Source organism: Zosterops lateralis (genome assembly GCF_965231275.1).
Source record: "Zosterops lateralis genome assembly, chromosome: 2".
NCBI classification, from domain to species: Eukaryota; Metazoa; Chordata; class Aves; order Passeriformes; family Zosteropidae; genus Zosterops; species Zosterops lateralis.
Genome location: NC_139763.1, coordinates 92,116,379 through 92,135,385, shown reverse-complemented (window position 1 = coordinate 92,135,385; position 19,007 = coordinate 92,116,379). Strand labels below are relative to the sequence as shown.

Sequence of the window (19,007 nt, the reverse complement as noted above, 5' to 3'; positions counted from 1 at the left end):
TGTGTCAGCAGTGGCCCAGTGAACTTGAGTATGGAACAATACTATTTGATAATATAAAAACACTTCTCCATCTTCATATGGTTTGCTGATTGCACAGATCAATTGAAAGTGTTTCTATCTTTGTGATATCCTTGGTTGCTGCATCCACTAGGTTGCTAAAAGCTGATTGTTGGGTTTTTTTTAATTGAAAAAACCATGTAGTGTTTCTCCATGTGCCTGCAATCACATATTTTTCTATTCACTTTTCTGTACCTGGTTTCACCTAGTGCAAAAATGAAGTGTTATGTTTCCTCCTTGAAACCAAACGCCTTGACAATTTTGTTTCTTGATCTATTTCAAAAATATGTTTATTTCACAAGACAAAAGCAAGGATGTTATCACTTAGTCCTGACACAGAATTGTCTGAATGAGTCAGAGTAGAGGGATGCACCACACATCATGACCTGTAATTCTCATTTCTCAGTAATTTCAAGCTGTTTTTGAGAGTACTGTATCCACATATCCCTAGCAACATGGCCACTCAGCTTTTTAAAACCTCTTTTCCCATGTGATCTTAGTCATTGCCTTCTTTCCCTGGTGAGTTCTTCTACTTTTCATTGCTGTCGATCTGGAAGTTGTTCTTTAGCTTAAATAATAACAATTAACTGTATTTTTCCTAATTTCTTCTGATATTTAATCATTTTAATGGAAAATGAAAAGAGAATTATTTTAAAAAATATTTATCTACCTCCTGCCACTAAAGTAGCAGTTGACCATGTAGAATACAAAGAGGAGCTGATGGGAAAAATTGCTTTCAGGTAATAACTTAGGGCTCTGTTTTAGTTTAGCAATAATTCTCATTTAGACCTGGGTGTAACTCCAGCTGCTCAGCTGTTGTACAGAATGGAGCAGTATTATCTGGTGTTGCTTGCATCAGAATTCAGAGATCTTCAGGCTGCTTTTTTTGTACCCATGGTTCTCCCAGTTTTACGAATTATTTGTGAAGCAGCTTTCCCAGAGAACTGTGGGGGCTTCCTGTGGGTACTTTCTTCCTGAGAACATGGGGAGGACATGCTGGGAGCAGAGCAAGGACTCTTCAGGAGGTACCTAAGTAGAGTTTGAAGAAGGGAAAGGCATGAATGAGGGGTTTTATGGAGGAAAGGTTTTGTTTGTTTTTTCAGGAACCACTGTGCCAAGTTACAGTTCCTCAGTGAGGGCTTGAGATGAAGCAGTTTTATTTGGAGGGTATGTGGGGTTGTTACTAGCAATGCCTTTTGTCTCTCTGAAGACTTTATGGTCCATCTCCTACAGAATTTGTGCCACTTCTATGTTCAGACAGGTCTCAAGCCACGGGGTTTAAGCTGTAGTTGTAATGTGACCTGTGAAAGTTCTTCTGAGCAAGCAGCAGTAAAGCAGCTCTAGACCAGGCCTGAAATGTCTGGGTTTCCAGCAGTTTCGTTTATTCTTTCCTAAACAGAAGCAGCTGTTGATCACTGTTTAGACCTTGTGTGTATCTGTAAATGTGTTGGTATATAAAAAATGCATGTGTGTGTTTACATGGTTGTCTCTGTCTCTTCTAAGAGTAAAACAGGTCCACAGAAGATAGAAAGCCAGCAAAGAATTTATTTTGTCAAAACTGGGAAAGATTAGATGTGAAACCATGAGGAGGAGATCTAGTCCAAATACCAAATTAGAGGAGTGAACAACACAGGTGGAAGGAGAGGATATTAGAGTAATATACTTGCATTAAAGAATAGAGGTTTTCTCCTCCTTAGTATGTCTAATAACTCTCCCTCCATCCATGGTCTGTGCCTGCTATGGGTGGGAATTTGGGGCTGTCTGACTGAGGGAAAGATGCCAGGAGAGGAACTTCTTTTCTCTCAAATATCCGACACATAAAAAGTGTAAGAACCAATTTGGTAAAGTTGTGGTTCTTCAGTGTGTGCTGTGACATGACATCTCATAGTGGCAGAAGGCAAATATAAAAATAGGAATATTTTTAATACTGATTCAGTCCAGCTGTGGAGGAGACATTGCTTGGATTCAAGCTGAGCATCTCTGATGTTTTTTGTCTTTCATGCCAGCTCTATGTGGCCACTGAAGCCATCCTCATCGCATTGGTGGGTGCAACTCCTCCCTACCACTGGGATCTCCAAGGGCTCTCAGCTAATCAGAGCCATGGCAACCATTCAGCAAGCGAGCAGAGAGCTTTTGGGGAATGGCTCCTGACTGCCAATGGCAGCGAGGTGCATGAGCACATACGCTTTGGCAGCAGCTTCACATCCATAGTCTCTGAGGTAAGTCTGAAATGTGTTTTTGCAGCCTCGTGTGAGTAGCAAATCTTACTGCGATTGTTTTGGGGGTCTCTTTTTACTGCTTTTTTTCCTGCATACTAATGCATGTTTTGATTAGCAAATGAAACGTGCTACCTTCCAGTTAGAGCACAGGTAATGTGCTTATGTTTTTACTGGCAACAAAATCTAGCTTTATATTGCTATGCAGATCTTGACCAATGTTCTGCTCCAAAACTTCCCACCTTTTCCCTGTGGAGGTTACATATTGCATCCTGCAGCCTGGTTCCACATTTGAATCACAGCATTCATTTTACTAATTTACTCAAAATCATTTATGGACTCTGAGCTGTTTCTGGTCATCCCCTTGCTGAGCTGCAGTGCATGTAGTGCATCCATCATGCACTTAGCAAGCACTGGAGGAACTGGAGAGGAGGTGGCTCCTGCAGTCTTTGTAACTCCAGATACAAGGCCATGGGAAGTGGGGAGTCAGGTGGACAAAGCAGCTCCCCCACATTCTATTCCAAAACAAGCTTTGGCTTTGTTGGCATGGCCTCTGTGTTTTTTCGGTGATTTCTCTCATGGTCTAGCCACAGTCCCTTCAGGAATGATTTGAAGCTCTGCATTGATGTGTGCAACACCTGCCCTTCCTGGGTCTGTCAGTATCTGTTCATGTCAAATTGTTCTTACAAGAGCCCTGAGTGCATTGGTTACAAGACCTGAATGTAGAGCTGAACTGTGGACTCAAGTGTAGCACCATTTGAAAGTTTGTGGCTATTGAATAGAGGTATTAATGCTATACAAATTACTTCTGTAAAGCAGTTTATTGGTTAGGAGCATATTAATAAAAATTGCCAGCTTTGGAATAGTACCAAGCCACTGTGTGCAAAAGGCATTGCTTCTTATTCTGGCAATAAAGAGGATATGAGTACTTATGATACCATTTAAATTAAAAATTTAAGGGATGGTGGATTTCTTAAGCATTATTTAAAACTCACTAAGGTTTCTGAATTTTCTCTGGGTTTTTTTTGTTTTTTTTTTTAACTTCCCCAAGAATCTTTTACTCTCTTAAACTTGACAAGTCAGACATGCTTGTATTGCCTAGCATATGACATAGATTTTATACAGATCTTTATACATTTAGGTTGCATAAATAAGAAATGCAGGTAAAGAACAAAGCCTGCTTGAGCAATAAAAAACCCTAAAAAAACTCCCCAACCAAAACAAATGAAAAGCCCTTACCCCAAGGCAACTTGTCTAGATTCTGCTTTCTGAATTCTTTAGCATATGTTTCAGTAGAGGCCCATTTGAATAAAATCTTTTTAGCTTTTCTGTTTCCCTCTATTAAAATACAGTTTTTATGAATTCGTTAGCTGAATATTTGGTATATTTGGAGGTTATGTGCTAAGCACAAACATTTTGAGAGAGAACATATACATCTGAAGAATGTTCCACCACTAATTCATTATTAATCTAATTTCACAATTGATTTTAAAGAAGTTTTTTCTATGTATTTAAAGAGGATATGTCAGTGCTTAACCTTGTGGCATCACTGATAATATGACCATTACAAATTTACTCTAAAAAATATTCTGATGTAAAAAGCTTAATTTGTGAATAAGCATATATGTAGAATGTTTTTATGTATAAGAGAAAAGCCTTGAGCTCTCTAAAGGGCTTGGACATTAAGATAAATTTTGAGAACAAAATTTGCTTTGCAGCCAAGTTATCCCTTAATCCCTGAATGATTCAGAAAGCATCTCATGTCAACAATTTTCATGTTGGCAGCTTTTTAAATTTTTATACCAAAAGTTATTGCATGGTTCTTGTAGCCGTTATAAAACAAACTGACCATGTTATTTCAGGATAAAATTAATCTCATATGCAATTATTCTACAAATGTATTTTTCTGGGAATTGTTTTTAAAGTCTGTGGAAGCTTCAAAAGCTGATTTATGATCATATGCTTGGTTTCAGTTGAATTTTGTCAGTCTTGGCACTTTATGAGTGCATTTCCTACTATTATCAGTAACCACCTCCCTGTTAAAGTAACAATTCAAAATGAAGCAGATATAGAAAGTAGGCAAGTTATTTTCTTGGAGCTTATGAATGATGTTTTGTTCGCATCCTAATCTTTGTGAGGTTTAATTGCATGGCTCTGTTCTCATGATGAGGTAGTTTATAACTGAGCTTTGAAATAATATAAGCTTTGCTAGAAAGGATATTTAATGAGATTTTGGTAGAGGAAGAGGAGATTATGAGGAGAAGATTAGAGAGTTATTGCAGGGATAATGACATAATCACCAGCTTACCAGCACAGGAAGAAGAGTTGTTTGTCGCTAAAAGGAAACATTATCTCAAGGTGCAAGAGGAATGGAAAAAGAAAAGAACAGAAGATGTGGAGTGTTTAGAATACAAAAAGAAATAACTTTTGAACATTGAGAGCATGGCATATTTTCATTCTGCACTTCTGTGGGGCAAAGAATTTTGTCAGGTTCAACTTGAGACTGTAAGTCTGTAAGAATCAAACATTTCAAGATCAGCTTTTTATTTGGAATTGAAAAGAACTGGAAATGAAGAAGTACACCCTAAAAAAGATGAGTGTGTGTAGAAAACTTGACTAACCTCTGTAATGCTACCAAAGTATTGCTCAGGGACAAGACAGTTCATAAAGAGGAGCATGTGCAGGAGTATCTTCAGACATAAACCACAAATATTTCTTCACAGTTTGTGTTCTACACACTGCAGTGACACGTGTCAGTAGGTTCAACTGAGTCTATTTAGGTTAACAGCTTTACGTGAAAGAAGGCAGAAAAAGAGAAAGTGGGAGAAAGCTGCCAAAAATTAGAATATTGCAAGGAATCTGTTCTTGATTTCAGAATCAAAGACTGCATTTGATTTGGGAGAACTGCAATTGTTAGTATTCTGTGGTAAGTTTGGGAGACAGCAGTGGGGACTGGTGATTTACTGAATATGATCCTTGGGAGATTTATAAAGAGTTTGATCTTCTGTAAAATATGTAACATCCCTTCCGGCTATTAGCTGTTAGTGAACTGTTTGGGTTCTGATTAATTTACCTTTTTGCTGGTTTGTTGTTTCTGTTTTTTTCTTCCCCCTCCATCCAGTGGTTTTTAATTGGCAATGCATCGTACAAAGTCAGTGCTGCCAGTTCTTTCTACTTCAGTGGTGTGTTTATTGGAGCCATCTCCTTTGGGCAGCTGTCTGATCGCTTCGGGAGGAAGAAAGTTTATCTCACAGGTAACCCCTCGACAGAATAATGACTTGAAGGTGTCGTGTTCCTGAGGATCAGTGACAGCAGCCCAGTTTCTGCTGAGAGTTTGATATGCAGCTGTAAATCATGTGCTGTGATTTTGTTTGTTTATTTGTTTTGGCATTCCAATATACTTGTGCTGTAGAAGTTGAGACAAGGAATTAATATTTCACTGTTCAGTCACCACTTGAATTTCTGTGAGGTGTTCTGGGTTTGTGAGTCGTACCATTAAAGGCTTTCACTCATGTAATATTGTGCTCATGAGATCTCTGCAAGTTGCAATTAGTATTTTTCATAGTTTTGTAACAGCATTCTTACATGTATATAACCTGTTAGGAATTCGTTGCAGCTTTTATCCTCTGTCTGCATGATTTAATTTTTATGTATTTGTGGTCCTCATCCTGTTTTGAAGCTCATAAGCTTTCTAACTGTCCCTGGATCAAACAACATTTGAAACTGCATCTTTTGTGTATGTATAAAGTTGTGTGTCAGTGGATGAGCATGTAGAGTTTAAAGAAATGTTTTGTGCTTTTTTGTTTTTCTTTTAAGGAACAGCACTCATTCAAAGCATATAAAAGTGGGCCTGCTCTGCATGCAAACCCACCATGTATTTTCCCCTGGCAAATGTTTCTCTTCTCTGGTTTCTATACACTGCTCTCTAAAAATGAGGAGAGATATTTGGTCATATATTTAACCTGTGGCTTCTGTATCAGGGATAAATATAAAGCTGTCTTTAACAGGAGTCAGACCATAGTTCTGAGTGTCTAAAAAAAATTGTCTGCTATGAACTGAATTTAAAGGTTCTAACTGCAAACTTTTTATCAAAAACCCACTTCTTTTGTGTCCATTCTTTTTTGATATTGACTCTAGGTATTTAAATTTCTTTCCAAACCGCTGGTGGTGGTGGTGGTGTTGACTGTGATGTCTTAGGACAGATGCCAGTGGGCATCAAGCAAAGATACCAGTAAATGCTTCTATTTCTTTGGGTACCTTTCTAAAATGACACTTCTTGCCTTGTTTTCCAGGTTTTGCTCTTGACATCTTGTTTGCCATTGCAAACGGATTCTCACCCACGTATGAATTCTTTGCCGTTTCCCGGTTCTTGGTAGGGATGATGAATGGTGGGATGTCACTGGTAGCCTTTGTTCTACTGAATGAGTGTGTGGGTACAGCCTACTGGGCATTAGCAGGTAAACTGCCTTTATTGTCAGAATTCATAGATTTCAATCTCACACACCACTTGAGGCACACAAAGCAGTCGCAAATTTAGCTCCACTTGAGCATATCCGTGATCACAGTCTTTGAATTCTGCTTGTTTAATATGAGCCTTGGACAAGCAGGGTAGATTACTTGGGGCCATTCAGGTCTCTACATCACTCAAGTTGACAATGATCCAGCTGAAACATCTCCCATAAATGTTACCAGCTAAATACTCATCCAGGGTTTGTCCCAAGTGAGCTCTATTAATCAGAATGTTGGACTCCGCTAAACAGAGCCAAGTGTTTGTATGCTAAAGATAATTCTTTCCTTCCTGGCAGTTCTTAAAAAGAAATCAAAAGTGGTTTTATATCATAGGAGGATGAGAAAACTTTTGCTTATATGTTACTAAAACAAGTTGTCCCATGTAGTAATTACCTTTAGAATTTAGAAGATACAGACACTCTTAACTGTTTTGATTGCTGATGTTGGACCTGTCCTTCAGAAATGTGTGTAACCTGTACTGCTATAGCTCTAGGGCCTCACTTAAAAAGCCCAAGAAGTGCTATGCAGAGACAGTTTTAAAATAGGGTCTCTTACAGATCATGGGAGCTACAAATGAATACTACATACTTCTGAAATTACCAATTTTTCAATGTTTTGTAGTATTTATTTTTACACATAGAAAGGTGCGTACTTATGCTGTATACATACACATACTTATATTTGGAATTAGAGGACTTCATTGTTCACAGGGCTTTGTTGAGTGTGGAGGATGTAGAAGAATGCTTTTGGGGCTTTTTTTAATCTTTGCAATTAGATGTAATACTTCTGCTCTGTGTAAATAAAGGACAGCGTGTTCTTTGATCAAAGAGCTATGTTTCTGCTGGAGTTGCTGAATGAATTTTTGTTAATGAAGAGTCAGTTCTAACTAGTTAGTTAGTCTGATCCCATTTGTTGAGATTTACTAATGTTTCTTACAGAAGTGATAATGTTTTGTTTTGTTTTGTTTTGTTTTTGACTGTGTGTTAGGTTCTATTGGTGGCTTGTTCTTTGCTGTGGGAATTGCCCAGTATGCTTTATTAGGGTACTTCATTCGTTCCTGGAGGACTCTGGCCATTGTGGTTAATCTGGAAGGAGCAGTCGTCTTTCTCCTCTCTCTGTAAGTTGTTTTTCAAACAGAGTTTCATAAAGAAAGATGTAAAAAAAAAAAAAAAAAAAAAAAAAAATCCAACAAACCAAGTACTCAAACTACTAAGTCAAGTTGCCTTTCTAGGATGGCATGAAATGGTGTAAATAAGGTATTTCAAGTTGTGCACCCTCTCCCCCCACATGGTCTGTGGTTTCTTCAAATAGTGCTGCAATATTTGAGCCAGTAAGTCTCCATTGTGTGTGCAGTATTACTGTGGATGGGAACAGTCTCTAGGGTGGTAGAGAAGCACATCCTGTTCTTCAGCTGGTGTGTGCAGATGACCTAAACTGCTGTGCTGTGAGGCACTATAAATACATGTTAAAAGATATAGGAATAGTTTCATATTTATGTAATAACATGATGCTTCTCTTGTGTTTACAGAAGGAACAGCATCGAAATTGCTTTCCTGTGCAGTCTTAAAAGTGACATGCAAAAGAAAAAATGGGCAGCTCTCTTTAATTTTTCAAATGCGATCTTTTTGGAGCTAGTTGGGGCTTTGTGAATTTCAGCACTGAAAGCTCTTTGATGCAGTGTGGTGTTCTTTTCTTACATGCTTTCTGACATCTAAATCTCAGTAACTAAAAGAGTGAAATTACTTTAGCTGCTGTTTAAACTAGAGGACTTTACCTTTCCAACATCTATTTCACTTCAGTAACTCTTTGAATAAAGCTTTTGCACCTCAGAAAATTCACACCCCCTTTCAAAGGAAGCATCAGAACTCAGGGAACGGTCTTTGAGGCTGTTCATTTCAAAATCTTGTGGTGATAGAGACCCTTGGGAAAAAAAAAACAACCAAACTTTCAGATTGGTAGGTACAACTTTTTTAAGTGAGTTATGCTTGTTAGTGCAGAGCTGTGCTCAGAAGCCTATCTTTCCTGTAAGAAAAGGGTTTTTTTTAATTCAAAATTTCACACTGCCTCCCTGCCACATTGCTTAAAAATTACTCAGTGTAGAAAACACTATCAGATTTTTATCCTAGGGAAGAGAATATGTTCCTTTCTAAGCATTTTTTTTTGTGAAAACATAGAATCACATTCTTTTAAACTTAGAGGAAAAATATAATTTTTGGTCTGAGGCAAAAGTCTTAAAAAGTTTCTGCCAAAAGGCTAAAGTTTAAATTAGTTCTGGAAGCCTGAAAATAATAGATTTGTGTAGTAGACGATGTTGGAGTTACAGACCTGTCAAGTGAACAGTACACATGAGGAGCATGACCTTTGCGCAGTTTCTGCCTTCTTATCTACAAAAGAGAATTTGGCAAAAAGCTGAAAAATTGGAAGTGGAAGTTGATCTTGTGGAAAATGAGAAATGGAGCTAGTGGGTCTTAAAAAAGCATCCTGTGTTACCTGTAGTAATGTGTGCCTCCTTAATTCTGAGTTCTCCAAAGACAGGATCTTAATCATAGTGTAACTTGTAATGTTGTTCTTTCCATGTATGTATATATGTATACACTTAGTGTAATTTCTTGGTGTCTAAATTATATATGGCTTACCTTTCCTTTCAGCATGCTTTGTTTCTGCTTTGATGAATGAGTTTTATACCTGAAGGGTTGTTTGAAAACTCTTTATTATACTGAAGTGCATTTCAGCCTTATTCCTTTAGACAAGTCCAGCATCACAGAGAAGAGAATCCCTAAAGGGGTGTGTGTGTGTGTGTGTTTCAGATTCATTCCCGAGTCCCCGCGCTGGCTCTATTCCCAGGGCCGTCTGAACGAGGCAGAAGATGCCCTCTACCTCATTGCAAAGAGGAACCGCAAGCAGAAATGCACTTTTTCATTAAAACTCCCGGCTGAGAGGAGCTCCAGAGAGGCCGGCAGCTTTCTGGACCTCTTCCGATACAGGATTCTTCTGGGACGCACCTTGATCATGATGTTCACATGGTACTGGAAATACTTTGTAGGCCCAGCTGTGCTGCTGTGACCTCTTTAAGTCTTGGAGAGAATATGGTGCTGAGAATTGTCCTGCAGATTGTTAGGGACACTGTACCTAGAAAGGATCTTTTATAGTATTGAAGTATCTATTACAGTATTTCCTTAGTGCATTTCTAACACAAAGCCAATTTTACAGTCCAGTTCTGAGGTGTTTTATCTCTGCATTTCTGTCTCATGTTTTGAGTCTCAAAGTAGTTGAGAACTACCCCTTCTGTTCTGACCCACAAGGCTGCTGAGATCAGTCACAGTGTCCTCCTCTTTGGCCCAGAGCTGTCAGTATCTCTTCACATGATTTATTCCTTGTTTTGTGTATGAGGAGCCCATTAGCAGGTGGGTGGCCTACCTTGTCTAATGAGTAGACATCGTAGGCAACAGTTGTTTAAGAAAGTGCTGGCTGTTGCTGTACTGAGGAGCAGTAGCCTGTGATGCTCTGTCTAATCACTAGCAGAAATTTAACACCAGAAGTGCCTGGTTTTTTTCAGATACCTCGCTAGCCCTGAGGTCTTTTGTTTCTACTTTAAAAAAAAACTTTACGTGTGACATGGTATGCAGGTCCTCAGGCATTACTGCTCATATAGTTGCTTTTATAATGCATATATTTGGGAAAGATGTATCAATTCAGAGTAAAACAAATGGTTTTGTCAGCATACAGCACTGAGCTGTTTTTCTGTTGCTTTTCTAAGTGCTTACTGCAGAATGAATAGTTTATTGTTCTGTTCCTTAAATGAGAATTGCTGATTTGCTGCAGAATGAATTAATGACCAGTTTCTTTCCTCTCTGTAAAGACAGCTCCCTTTACAGGGGTAAACATGACAATAGGGTTACAAAAGAAAAGTTAAACAGAGTTGGAGAATGAGTGGATAAAACTGGACCAGGATGTACAAATTAAAACAAGGTCGAAGTGTTGTTTGAACTGCTTGAGAAATTTGGTTTACACACAGTTGGAAAAAGAGTGGATGACAGTGTAACCTGATGAAAACAAAAAGGGACAAAGACATTTCTGAAGTTAGTAGAGTCATGATTGTATTTTAACTTTATACTGGCTTATGCACATTGTTTGTAAGTGTGGTCTTAAGCTTCACTCAGTAGTAAGTCAGGAATTGGGTCTTTGCTGTGATAAAAAGATTTATTTGCCTAGAAGGCATCATATGCTTTCAGAGAAACATTTTAGACCTATCTACTGAAACACTAAATATAGTTTATAGTGTATTCTGCCAGACCAGTGCTTCAATTTGGCAGGCAAAGTGTCAGCTCTGATTTCACTTTTTTTTTCTCTCCTGTCTTTTGCAGGTTTGTGTGCAGCTTGGTTTACTACGGTCTTACCCTTAATGTGGGTGACTTAGGTGGAAGTGTTTATGCCAATTTAGCCCTGTCAGGCTTGATAGAAATCCCAGCATACCCAATCTGTATTTACTTGATTAACCAAAAATGGTAAGTATGGAATTTATTAAGCCACTCAGGGTTTCCTCAGAACTTTTCTCGAAGATAGGTTTTCTGTGTATTACATCTCCGAGCTTATATCTGTTATGCGGGGCTTCCCACTTCAGTGTGAAAGTGCCATTGATTTATCTCTACTTCAAATAGCAGTTTAACACGTTTACAGTCGCTCACCTAATGGTGAGCCGTCCCTCTGGCTCAGGTGGGGTTGATGCAGCTCGGAGGGAGCTGCCGCTGCCTGCAGGCTGACGCTAGAGAGCGTTCTTCCCGCCTCTGCCCCGTGCTCCCTCCTCCCTGCTGGGACAGGGCTATCCCGGCTCCACTCTGCTGGGGCTGTCCTGTGGTCTCCTGCAATAGCAGTACCTGTGTGAGCTATTGTGTGAGGAGAGCAGATATTCAGCCTTTTCCTGAGCCACGATACTCTGGACAATGTCTGCCAGTTTTTGTAGAATTTCCTCCCAGTCTCTGCTCTGTGTCTCCTGAGGAGGTTTACAAATGTCATGCGTGGCAGGAAGCAACTCCAAATCCTGAAAATTGCTGGTCGCTGTACAAAGCTGGCGCTCATTTTTTTAAGTGTGCAGCTGAAGCTTGTTTGAAAACAGTGTGAGAGGAAGCCTTGGTGGAAGATGATATTCAGAATTGCCAACTGCAAATAAAGAGTCCGTGTGAATTCAGAGGATTCATTACTTTGCAACCCACAAACCTAATGCAGGGTATAAACCTTTGTTATCTTTGCGTATCAGGTTTGGTCGGAAGCGAACATTGAGTGCATTTCTGTTCCTGGGAGGATTGGCTTGTCTTATTGTCATGTTTCTGCCTAAGAAGAGAGGTAAGTATTTTTTTGTTTCTGGAGTATGTGGTAAGAATTGGTAAAAGCAGCATCCTACAGTGTAACAATTTGATGGCTGCTGGAAGATTAGGCTCATACCACATGTGAGTGTCAATTTTTGAAGCCAGAGAAGCCAATTCAATAAAAGAATAAGCAATAACCTCCTTAAGACCTTAGAGAAAACTTGTTAGTAAGGTTTGGATTTGAATTTTTGCCTTTGAATCCTGCCCTTTACTTCTGTTCCCTGCTCCTTTCCAGTGTTTCTGACTTAATCCCAATGAGTGATATTTCTTGTGGTATCTCCAATAGCTAGATGATAGGTTAGTGTAAGTAGTACCTATGCAACCTGGATGTATCTCTCCAAGTGGAAGATCAGTGTCCCCAGGAAATCATCTGTGTACTGAACTGAGTCAGGCAAGGATGAAGTGCCTTGGGAAGTGAAAAGGCTCACTGGCCAGAAGGAGGCACCTGTCCTCACTGGGCATGAGCTCTGATTTGCCTGTTAAAAGCAAATTAGTACTGGCTGTTCTGACAAACTAAGCTGGATGGGAAATTTGGTATGATTCTTTACAGCATCTTCCTTTCAAAGCAATAATGTTAGAAGAATACTATCATACTATAGAAATGACAATGAATAGGTTTCTTGTTTAAAAAAAAGGGTGCTCACTATTGGAAAATGTATCCGTTATACTCTTCTTCAACTTTCTGATAGAACTAATTTAGTATTTAATTAGTGGTAGACCAAAAATGCTGTTTTGTAGCTTCAGCTTTTAGATTCTTTACTAGATTCCTTTTCACACCACACTGTTGTGTAATTGAAATGATTAGAGGTGTATTGGCATGCTCAAAAGCCTTACAAGAGTCATATTTTCTCTCTCAGATACTGGAGTGTTTGCAGTGGTGAACAGTCGCTCTCTGTCTTTGCTGGGAAAACTGACAATCAGTGCAGCTTTTAACATTGTCTACATCTACACATCAGAACTCTATCCCACAGTCATCAGGTAACACAAATTAATTTTAAGTCTTCATTTTTCAGGTTCTCTTACATGATCATCTTTTATTTCTTTTTTTTTTCCCTATTACTGTAGTTTTTTATTTGAATTTTTCAGTTACACATAGTTAGTATACAGTTACATTAGATGTAGTTTTACATCTGAATTTTTCTTCCCTTAACATCTTCTTACTCCCTCTTCCTTCAAATTTGCAGTGTTCTCTTCAGACTAACCACATTTTTATGTAACAGTAAAATAGACCTTTAGCTGCTTGGCCTGCTTTCAACTCCTCTTCTACTAATGAGGATAACTATAGCACTGCTGATATTTCTTTTAATGAGTGCTTTATAAAACCAGACAACTCTTTCATCATACATGCCTAACCAGGAACATGGAAGATGACTGGTCTGTAAGCTTTGTCAAAGTAACTTGATGCTTCACAGCCTGTGTGTGAGGAACAGTTGAGATTTCACTCAACAGGGGCAAAACCCCCAGTGCTGCTTGTGCTGACAGAGCAGACAGAAGCTTCTGCCACATGGGTGTATATGATGGTCAGCCCCCAGTGAAACTATACTGTGGTGGTTTTTATGAGTGGGTATATCTGATGAGAAGTAGGAGTTGAATAAATTAATTCAGCCACAGTTTCAGACAGAGGCAGGATGCACAAACTGGAATCACACTTGTTTTGCCTGTGTATGTGTGTTAAAAATTCTGAATATAAAGGGAATTTTTGCTTAGTTTTAATCACAAAAACATGTTTCATTCCTGTCTTTGGATGCTTTCAGTTAGATTTTTTTGCCAGTTAATGTGCTCAGGGTCATGACTGATGAGTCTTTTTCCTTGCTTAATAACACTTTTCCAAAGATTAATTATGTTTGGTTTTTTCATAGGAATGTTGGAATGGGTGCCTGCTCCATGTTTTCCCGTGTTGGTGGAATCATTGCGCCTTTTGTCCCTTCATTGGTTTGTCTGAACTTCTGTTACATATATTTTTGTTTTGTGGCTCTGATGTACCAAAGGCTTTCAGAGATGGGAATGTTTGGGATAAATATTGTATATAAATCAAGATACATAAATTGCCTAGCTCAACAGTATCATGGTAGGCCAAAGGCATTGCATTATCATCTGTGTGATTAGACAAAACCTCAGCATTATTTAATTTAGAAGCTATTTTAGCTCTGTAGGAATTTTGGGACCTATCTAGTGGACCTTAAAATATAATGATTTCAAATCACCAAGATGGTGTTACCAAATTTTAAACCCTGCACAAGCAATAGCAAAAGAGCCATATGATTAAGAGAACTACTGCATCAAAATTCAGCATAACTCATATTTCTGAGAAGTTTGTTTTACTGTCAGTGCATTTCATTAAATATCCATGGTTTATAAATATCAGCAAAGCAGTTCATCTCTCAGTAAATGAAGATGATGTGGAGGTCTGATACACTGGCAAGGCAAAGAAAGATTCTGAAGACCAAAACACAGGGATGATACTGTTACTTTCCTGTGCTTAGAGTGTTAGGTGTATGCAAGTAAAAAGTGTGGCAGTTTCTCCCAGCTGTTTGCTGAGGCCCAGTGACAATTCCTTTAATGTGACAGATTTCATCTCAGGTAATTTTCCTCTCTTCCATTTGCCATTTTACATGTGAGGCAGAAGGTTAGCAAAAGAGCAGGTGAGCACAGGGAGCCTTTTAATCTGCAGAACGAAGCACTGGGCAGGTGAGAACGTGAGCTCCTCTGGGAACAATAGGCAAAGCCAAGACTGCTGCCAGTCTACCAGGTGGATTTAATAGGCAGCTTTTATGTAGCAGTTGGGGCATCCATTATGCTCTGTCTGCCAGAGGTTTGATACTGCATGAGACAGAAATCTTGGATCATAATGTTTGAAGGGGTTCCATGAAAATGAAAGTTGTTCTGGTTAAATAACAAATGAACCCTGATTTGAAAAAATAATCAATTATTTTTGTGTTTCATAATTTCTTCCAGTATTTTAATGCATTTTCAGTGTCTTTTGTCTGGAGAACTCATTATAGTAAAAATAGGAGAAGTTAACTGCTGAGATAAGCGATGAAATATTGGACATTTATTTGATCACAGCCTGTTATTTTCCTCAATTTAGAATTGCTTTGTATAACGTGAGTTTTTGAAGATACAGCTAAACTCTTTCCCTTTTAAAAATAAGCTTTCTTTAATGTGAAAACAGGGACAGGCATCAGAGGAGGAGTATAAACATTGCTTGGGCTGTCACAGGTGATGCCAGGAGTGCCAAAGCTCAGTTGAAGCTAAAACTAGCAAGGAGCATAAATAGGGATTCTGTCAGCTAAAGGAAATTCAGTGCAGATGCCTGTTGATGAATGGGGTGGGCATCCCATTGGTGGGTGACATGGAATAAGCTGAAATGCTTCAGTCTTGAGAGACAAAGTTTGACTCCAATACTCTGCCTGTCAGCACAGCTGTGGAAGCAGAAGGCCAGCAAACAGTAGGAGGAGCAATAGGTTCAAGAACACTTAGAGCTGAAAGCTTTCCATTCCGTGGGGTAAGATTCCAATAAGAATGGTTGTGATAGTGGAGCAAGTGTTCATCATCTGTTATAAACCACTGTTGTAGTGAAGGATCACTGGTAGCTGTGGGAGGAAAAAAGCTAATCCTGTGTGTGTCCTCAGTATCAGAAAGTGGAACCTGGGTATTACAGGCTGAGCACCTCTAACTTAGTTCTCTGGGGGGATTGAGACATGACCTCCCAGAGTCTGTTTATAAGCATGTGGAGGCAGGAAAGGTAATTGGCATCAGTGAACGTGGATTTATTAAAGGCAATTCCTTCTCAGCCAGCTTGATTTCGTAGTCAGCCATTTCATCTTGGAAGGCAATATGGATGAGGAAAGGGAAGAGAGCAGGGAAGGCTTTTGTAAGGCTCTTGACACTATTGCACATTATTAGCATAGGTTTATCACAAGTTTTGGTTTGGAGGTTAGATAGGAAATTGGGAAAATAATGGTTTTGAGAGGCTTAATGTAGCCTGGAACAATCTACTTGGAGGAGAAATCTCCATCCTTGGAGTCTTTTTGATAATAAGCATTGATTGACCTGATCTAATTGAGGCTGTAATTGTGCTTAGAGTAGGTGGTTGGCCTAGATGATCTCGAGATCTCTAAGCAGTGTGTCTGTGTTTCTGGAGTATCTATTCCCTACTACAAAGGGATGTTGCATTTGTTAAAAAGTATGTATATTAGAGACAAGCATTGAGTTCAAATTCAGCAGGGGCTTCTTTTAAAGTTCATGACAAAATCTGTGGGGTTCTAATAGTATTGACAAGAGACAATTGACAGTACTGGTAAAAAATCCAACCAACCACCAGAAGAAACCACAGCAGAAGGATTGGTGATTTCTGTGCTAAATAGAAAGACAAACATTGCCAGAGGGAATGTAAAGGCTAGGTCCTTTAATATGCAACATGAACTACAAGGAACCAATCTAAACCTAATTCTGTTATTTTTTTTTTCAGAAATCTGTACAGTGGTCTCTGCCTTACATTGTGTTTGGAGCAACTGGTCTGTTGTCTGGACTCTTAAGCTTATTGTTGCCAGAGACCTTAAACAGCCCTTTGCTAGAAACTATTTCAGACCTGCAGGTGTGCTCCTACTGGAGGCTGGGTGATGAAGCCATGTCACTACAAGCCCTAGATGGCTCACAGGTATACTAATTCTTTTCTAGTACTTTTCTGTTGTGTTTATTTCAGCTGTCAGCTTGAATCTGCCACTCTAAATAGATTAGGATAGTGATTCTTGGCCTCTGGAGGATAGGCCCTACGGAGAAGATAGTGTAACAACCCTAGCATCACATCTGAGATGTTTTCTGGAAATGCAGGCTGAAATATAGCTGGATTAATTCATCCCTTCAAGGTCACAAGCTTAAAACATTTCGCTTTGGGATAAAGTGATGTCTGTGCATCTCTAATCTCTAAGACTGATTGCTGCAGTGTGCTTCAGCCAGAGCTGGACACTGAAGCTTGAGAAGCCTTAGATGTTAACAAAACCAGAAGCCTGTTTGTGAAGGGCTGCTCTCAATGGCAGCACACCACTTCTGACCTGCTTCAGCTGTTCTGCAGTGCCAGTTTTACCAGGTCTGTCCTAGATAGGCTCTGAACGGGTTAAAGCCAGACTAACCTCTGCTATCTCTCCCACTATTTACTCTGGGAAATGAGATTCATTGAAAACATTGGAACTAACTCATTGAAAACTCCCAGGTATAAGCATAAATAAATGTGGCAGCAGGATGTTTTTTTTTTAATGAGGTTTCCTTGAATTGTATTTTTCATATGACTTTATTTTGTTAAACTCCTGGACACCTCTCTAGGTGTCTTCATCTTCCAGTCACGTGAAGGTTTTTTGACATAGTTACTTTTTTTGTGAATGAAGTGGGATTAGAAAGAAGTAGCTAGAGAACTGAGAGTGGGTGTTTGAATTTGGATAAAGTTTTAAATTCTGGTCCCAAAACTTCAAGTATCAAGGTACTTGAGGGGAAACTTAAAAGAAAAAATGTTAGTTGCCCCATTAGGTGAGATGAGACAGGATCCTTTTATCACCTTTACTTTCATTTGAATAGTTGTTGGTCGAGCACACGAGATTCACAGGTAGCCATACTTACTTTCATAGAAATCACATACTTGTAGAGTAGGGACATTTGCTTCCTATCAGAAACTTCAGTATGCTGCCTTGTTTATCAAGTTTAACTGCAGTACTTCTTGACAGGACAGCACAGTGACAAAAGCACCCTTGAAGAAAGGCTGAAAAAGGCAGCCCTGTAACCATTACTTTTATACTTCAGCTACTCTACATGCTTAATTTATAAACATTTTCAACCATACTGGATAATGCGTTATGGCATCATATTCTTGCTGACTACGCAAATCCATCATATATGTTTACATCAGCTGTTATTTTGGTAATTACATTATTATTACGTCTTAATTGTGCAGATGGTTTACCAACGAAAGCGATTTCGGTAAGCAGTGCAGGTGTTAGAGCTTAGAGGTGGGAAGTCACATTTTATTTTCTTCTTTAACCAACTACAGTCTGTATTACCCTTTGAGATGACAAGTATTGTCTTGTTAGTGTTCCCACAAATTGGTTCACTTGTGTCAGTCAGTCGTCTCAGGTTTAAATCTTATTTGCGCTTCTGAAGGCTTCTTAAAAATCGTGAACAGGACCCACAAAAGGGGGTGTGGTTCCAAATGTTCTTCAGGAACATTTTGCCCAGATGGATTAAAATTACTGAATCTGAATGAGAAAGTCATTGGTTCAGGCCTTAACTAATCCTGTAACTTCAGTGAATTTATATCTGGAATGTCTGTGACACATTAGGGATTTATTTTAAAGCTCACAAAGAAAGTGCTGATAAAATAGAAAGCTGTTAAACATTAACCCTGTTTGACAAGGCCATGAGAGGTCTTATGAAGCTGTTGTGAGAAAGATTTAGAATTTATTTGGCATACCCTGAATTCCCCCTGTGGAATCCATTGTCCTTTTGTACCATTTTCAACATAACGTGTGTTCTGATTGCCCACAACGGAGGTTTTGTTCCTGTTAACATACATGAATGTGATATTCAAGTTGGACAGCATCCAATGATAGCCTGACTTTCCTCAAATAGTTTTAGAAGTCTAGGAAAAAAAAAGCCTAGCATGATTTCCTTTACATCTTCTGACAGGTCGTAGTGCTCAAACTGCTTGAAATTCCTTTGCAGTTAACGCACATTGCTGTAGCAGAGCTCCTCTGAAGAGAGATCTAAAGCTACAGATTTTGCTTGCATGGTGCTGTCAGTCAGGAGCACTATTTCCATTTCTGTTTTTCACCCTCACTCTCACAGTTCTTAGCATATGACTAGGCAGGCAGAG

General features: G+C 39.0%; 1 protein-coding gene across 2 annotated transcripts in view; it reads left to right on the top strand.

Annotated features, from left to right (window-relative positions):
* SLC22A15 (solute carrier family 22 member 15) overlaps positions 1-19,007 on the top strand; it is a gene marked incomplete at its 5' end in the record, with an annotated part of 38,016 nt that overhangs the window by 9,984 nt on the left and 9,025 nt on the right. Inside the window, 10 exons of one of the 2 annotated variants that reach the window (XM_083854639.1) lie at positions 2,064-2,276; positions 5,395-5,527; positions 6,566-6,730; positions 7,770-7,899; positions 9,590-9,805; positions 11,147-11,287; positions 12,037-12,122; positions 13,003-13,123; positions 14,005-14,077; positions 16,617-16,805. In XM_083854639.1, the coding sequence (XP_083710765.1) occupies positions 2,064-2,276; positions 5,395-5,527; positions 6,566-6,730; positions 7,770-7,899; positions 9,590-9,805; positions 11,147-11,287; positions 12,037-12,122; positions 13,003-13,123; positions 14,005-14,077; positions 16,617-16,805 (1,467 nt within the window). Of the gene's footprint in view, positions 1-2,063; positions 2,277-5,394; positions 5,528-6,565; positions 6,731-7,769; positions 7,900-9,589; positions 9,806-11,146; positions 11,288-12,036; positions 12,123-13,002; positions 13,124-14,004; positions 14,094-16,616; positions 16,806-19,007 lie in introns of those variants that run through there. The other variant, XM_083854640.1, reaches the window with a different exon arrangement.